This window comes from Cibotium barometz, chromosome 9 (assembly GCF_041138505.1).
Source record: "Cibotium barometz isolate CiBa-2024 chromosome 9, ASM4113850v1, whole genome shotgun sequence".
In the NCBI taxonomy this organism is placed as follows: Eukaryota; Viridiplantae; Streptophyta; class Polypodiopsida; order Cyatheales; family Cibotiaceae; genus Cibotium; species Cibotium barometz.
In genome coordinates, this window is record NC_141054.1 from 27559654 (window position 1) to 27565132 (window position 5479).

General features: G+C 45.2%; 1 protein-coding gene across 1 annotated transcript; it reads left to right on the forward strand.

The window, feature by feature from the left end:
- The first annotated feature begins 979 nt into the window (after positions 1 to 979).
- On the forward strand, positions 980 to 3332 carry LOC147635406 (uncharacterized). Its single transcript, XM_086802678.1, has one exon. The coding sequence runs from the start codon at positions 1342 to 1344 to the stop codon at positions 2881 to 2883; it is 1542 nt and encodes a 513-aa protein (XP_086658804.1). The 5' UTR covers positions 980 to 1341; the 3' UTR covers positions 2884 to 3332.
- Positions 3333 to 5479: the final 2147 nt, after the last annotated feature.

Genomic DNA, 5479 nt, shown 5'->3' on the forward strand with positions numbered 1-5479 from the left:
TGGATTTGGAAATTAGCTCATATAAGTTTTCTTCTGGAGTTGGTCTCGGGAGCTCCGAGGCTTTCCTGCATTTCGCCCTTAATGGCGTACAGTAACTCCAACTCGGAGTCATGTGCTGTGCTTGAAGCTTCTCTGCTGCCTGCAGCTTCTGGCGGGTGACTTCCGCCAGTTGAGCGATCAGCGAGTAGAGAGGTTTCCCTTTGCTGCATGCGCAAGGATGCCTGAGCCAGCATTGAACAGATTCTTGCACCCAATCCGCCTGAATAGCACCGTGGGTTGCAGGGAAATCGGAGCGTGCGCTAGCATGATTCCTACATAGAAATCCCAACCAAAGCTTGGGATGCTTGTGAAGCTCCCACACTACCTACGTTTTTAACCATGAGATTTATGACACACGTGATGCGCTTTACCTATTTATTATAAGGTCACCCTTCAAAAAGAGAAGCTTATTTTTGAGAAGCTGTTTTTTTTTCTCTAAATATAAAAGTACAAATTGGTTGCTAAAAAATCATATGCAATTTGTACAATTTGAGAGACCACCGTAAAAGCCTTGAAGCAATTTGAAGGTTGAGCGAAATAGTGTGCACTGCGGAGACTCGTACAGTTCTAGAGCTGTGGGTGTGTAGCAGTGGGCAATGAGTGGAGGGTGGTGGGTCCTCCCATGGAAAGCTTTATTGTGGGTGTGATGGTGTGTGGTTTTAAATGTCTAGTTTTGCTGGTGATGGTACATATAGTGCCCACACACATTGAAAGATATTACAAGTTACACAACAAGGTAGTAGAATGTGAACTTGAGCATTTACACTCACATTACCATGTACATTTGCTCAATGAGTGCACGTGAATGAGTTTAAACACTGAATTGGCATCTAGTCGGAAATATCCATCATATACCTACCCCCTTTAGTACCATTTTCATCATTTGTTTGTGATAATTGTGATCTCAGGTTGGGTTCACAAGCTTTTGGATGTGGGAAGCTTGTGCCTCTCAATCACATGTTGAGCTTGCATTGGGAAACACTGTTAGATTCACAAGGTTTTGGTTGGAAACTTGTCATGGTGAGCTTGGCTCGAGCCCGTGGTGGGTAGAAAGCATGTGAAGCCAGCCTTAAAGAGTTGGCCAATATGCACGTGAAATGATAGAATTTCATCTCAGCTCTCCCTCTTCTGGCAGTCGTTGTTGTCACTGCTGCTGATAGCAATACAGTTATCGGCACTTTATTTAGGACTCGTGTGCGCAGTGCCACACGATTAGAGTTGTAATAGAGGCTAATTGCCCTCAATAATAGCTCTACGCAAACTTGGAAAACATAGCCAGCCAGCTAGGCTTGATTTGGAATCATGCAAACGCTTCTGAAATGTGATCACCAAAGCTCTTGCCTCCTCTCCTCTCGTGCGACTTATAGAAAACACACTCATGCACAACTTGTGCAGCAGTTTGTGCAGCAGTTGTGCGGTCAGTGGGCGGCTGAAGAGAAACCCTATAATCGCCGCCCACCTGCAGCAGTAGTAGTTGATCTTAGCACCTTGTACAAGTATCACAAGGCTCAATCTCGTCTCTGCCTCTGTGCCCTCATCTTCTTCACTTTCTCCGCCTTCTTCTTCCTTGTCAGCGCCATTGTCGATTGCCCTGTTCCTGGACTGGCTACTGCCAGGATTGACGACAATGCTGCGATTACGGTGGAGAAAACCTCTGATTCTGCAGGACCTCCGTTTCCTTATAAGGCTCTGCGTGGTCTGGGCACTGTGTATAGAAGGGGAAACAGAGCTATGAGTGAGCTCATCGTAGCTCACCTTAGCGAGGAAACCTCTACAGATCAATTGAGGCTGTTCATTCGAACCCTCCATCGCTGCGGGGCTATGGCCCGAGCGGACCTGGTGGTTCTTTTCCCGTCCAGTCCGCCGGAAAGCTTCGTCAGGGTCATACAAGAAGAAAACGATTTCTTCCGGCAGCTGCTTTCAGATCGGTTTGCAGCGGAGCTGGTCGAGCTGTTTTCGGTGAAGATTAATCGCAGTACTAGCAGGAAGAGTTTGAGTGCCTTCAACTTCGATGCTTACAGAAAGGCAGCGGAAGAGAGCGACAAGGAGTCGAGGAGCCTGTGGGGATCATCTCAGAAACGAAGTGATTCTCCGGCAAGCGGGGTTGCTTTCCTGGCTGTCGGAGGCGTTGTTCCGGCAGCGGGTGCGGCGGCGTGGGGTTCCGTCGTGGGGTTCGAAGCGGCGGAGCTTAATCCAGAGGATGCATTGAGGGGATTTATTGACGGGGCGAGCATGCAGATGAGGAGGTGGGCGTGCTATGAGATGCTGCTGGGAAAAGTGCGGCACAGGTTCCGTCACGTGCTGGCGGTGGGCATGGAGGCGACGCTAGTGTTGGGCGACCCGCTGGTGGCGGCCAGGAAGAGGAAGGCGCCTTATTTGCTCTTGGCCCTTCAAGAAGGACAGAGGCGGCGCCCACGGTCAGGTTCAGATTTTGAAGAGAAGAAGAGACGGTTGGTGACCAGCAGCACCGCCTTCGCTGGTTCACTGAAGCGAGTGAGGGAGCTTTCCGCCGCCATGAGTGTCGGGATTGTCAGAATGGCGCTTGAGCGCCGCAGCCGCGCCGCTTTCCACGACAGTGTCGCCCTCAGCGGCTGGGTCCACGCCACTCAGCAAGACGAGGAGTTTCAATTCAACCAGCCTTTCTTGCTCTCGCTGCCGGCGAACTGGCAGCCGCGCCGCCGCTCACGTTCTGGCGTGGTGGGGCCGCGACACCCAATAGTTCACTCCGGCTCCGCCGCCACGTACCGTCACTTTTCCGCCGCCGTGTGGCTCGACATCTGCGCCGACGCCACTGTGTATTCCGATTGTGGGGCAAACTCTGAGACGTCAAGTAATCGACTATAATTCTTCAAAATCAACTGGTCTGTATGCCAAATCTCTCGGCTAATCTGTGCACTAATTTTAAACATTAAACCACACAACCCGGATCTTTGGAAGAGATTAATTGGCATCAGGGCGGCGGTAAGTCTTAATCCACCCACCTTAATTACTTTCTTAATCCCGGGCTCATCACCTGCATTGTGGGCTGCCGTTGTTATTATTCATTTCAGGGTGCACGTTCCAGCGACAGTGATGGTGAACAAAAGTTCAAAACAGTCGGTGAAGTGTAGTGATGCCTGACTATTGACGTGCCATCTACACCCCTATGGGTACCACGGTGTGTGATCACTGTGATGGCGTCCAAAGCTTGGAAGCTACCACGCTTGTCCATTTCATGTACCTTGACTGGCTGCACAAGCACGACCTTTCATGTAATTTTGATCCTTGCTGAAATTCAGAAATCCCGTTTGAAATTCGAGATTGCCTTTTAATTTTAATTTAAAGGGGCATTCTAAATTTTAGATTCTAATGATTCTCAAGTCTAAGCATTGCTTTTAATTTCAAAAGTTGAAAAAAGTTTTCTTTTCTCTCTAGCACTGCCTATGTGCAGCACTACTTGAAAATGTTTTTTTCTTTTAAAAAAATATGGTTTTTCCAACTCAAAGCGTTTTCTCCTTAATGATGTGGGCGTTATTTTGAGTGCGTTGCATGGCAAGTTTAATATTGACTTTCCTAAGCAGTAGATCCACAGTAGCTTTAATCTTCCCTCTCTCCCTTAGGGTGCTGTATCTTTTTTGATACTTAATTTAAATTTCTTTGCATTAAAAAAAAAGTTTAATATTGAGAAAAAACTGATGAAGAGAGAGTTTGAACTTGGTGTGTCTGGGCGGGAAAGCATTTGCAAGCTCTAGGTTCTCAGGTACCCTCTTGCCGTGGAGGACAACACGCGCAGTGATGGCAGGGCGAGGCCATTGAAAAGACGCGCGGCAATTGATGGTTTATGTCCCCTCACAGTCGACATGGAAGCCGTGAACAAGCAGTCCTATGCTGATACAGCAGCCCACAGAAGCATACCATAGCATGTCAAGGCCCTACTTCAAAAGGAGGTTTACCAAGAGATGGGCAGGATGGCATCCAAGCTCACGGTTGGCTCTCCATAAAAATAAACTTGAGAGGAATACTCAATGCTCAAAATAGATGAAAAGCTTATGCACGCGACATAAGAATAGGTTAAATCTCTCCCACCATGAGAGTGGCTCACATCCTCTTCATGGTGTATTTAAATATATTTCCTTGTACAAAAAGCAAGAGCCAAAAATATGGATCTCCACTTTGGGCTTGCATAAGCCTAAATACAAAAGTGTGAACACTCTAAGGTTCACTCATGAAATAGAACTAATGTATATCAAAATATTGCACACTAATGTGCACATAAAATATTAATGTCATTGTCGATCATAAATAATTCCCACGTACCATGCACTCAGGGGGTTCACTATATATAAACTCTCTATATCACCTGCCTAATTTCAAAAACCCCTTATCTATAAATTTTTCATGAATAAAACACACCCTTTTTATATTCAATCTGTAAATACCCCCTTTAAATGGCACTCTTTTGTATGTAAAAAATGTGCAAAAAAGGGATTTGAAAAATCCCTTCTGTTGAACCCATATGCTATGCTTACATATTTATGAGTGACCCCCCCGAGGCCATACGTCAATAAATTTTCGTCGATGCAAGCCCAATGGATCCATGCACATCCCGCACACTAACCCTGCCCACTGATCTGCACTGACATTCACAATATAAGCTCAAAATATGTGACAAGTTAGAGGTAATCAGTCTCGCTTGCACATAAAATAAATATCCATCAAATAAATCCATAAATACCAAATAATTAGAATAATTCCAACATTCTTCCCTGGTGAAAAGCAAATGTCCTCAGTTGCTAAACATGCAATACCTCAAAGTCAGTACCTTTGTATATTTAAACAACTACGTGCAATACCTCAATTCGGTGACCTATGCACGAAAGAAAATATCAAGTTTAAACTATTATCCATCACAGAAAATTGGATACCACAATATCAAAACCTCGTGCAATACCTCAATTCGGTAACCTTTGCACGGGAAAATAACCATGTGTGATACCTCAAATCGGTGACCTTCACAGATACCAATGCCAAATACCAAAACAAAGTGCCAATCATGTGATATCTCAAATCGGTGACCTTTACACATATCAATATTTCCTTGTACAAAAAGCAAGAGCTAAAAATACATGTAGCCAAAAATATAGATCTCCACTTTGGGCTTGCATAAGCCTAAATACAAAAGTGTGAACACTCTAAGGTTCACTCATGAAATAGAACTAATGTATATCAAATGGTGCACACTAATGTGCACATAAAATATCATTGCCATTGCCGATCATAAATAATTGCCACACGCCATGCGTCAATAAATTTTCGTCGATGCAAGCCAAATGGATCCATGCACATCCCGCACACTAACCCTGCCACACTGATCTGCACTGACATTTACAATATAAGCTCAAAATATGTGACAAGTTAGAGGTGATCAGTCTCGCTTGCATATAAAATAAATATCCATCAA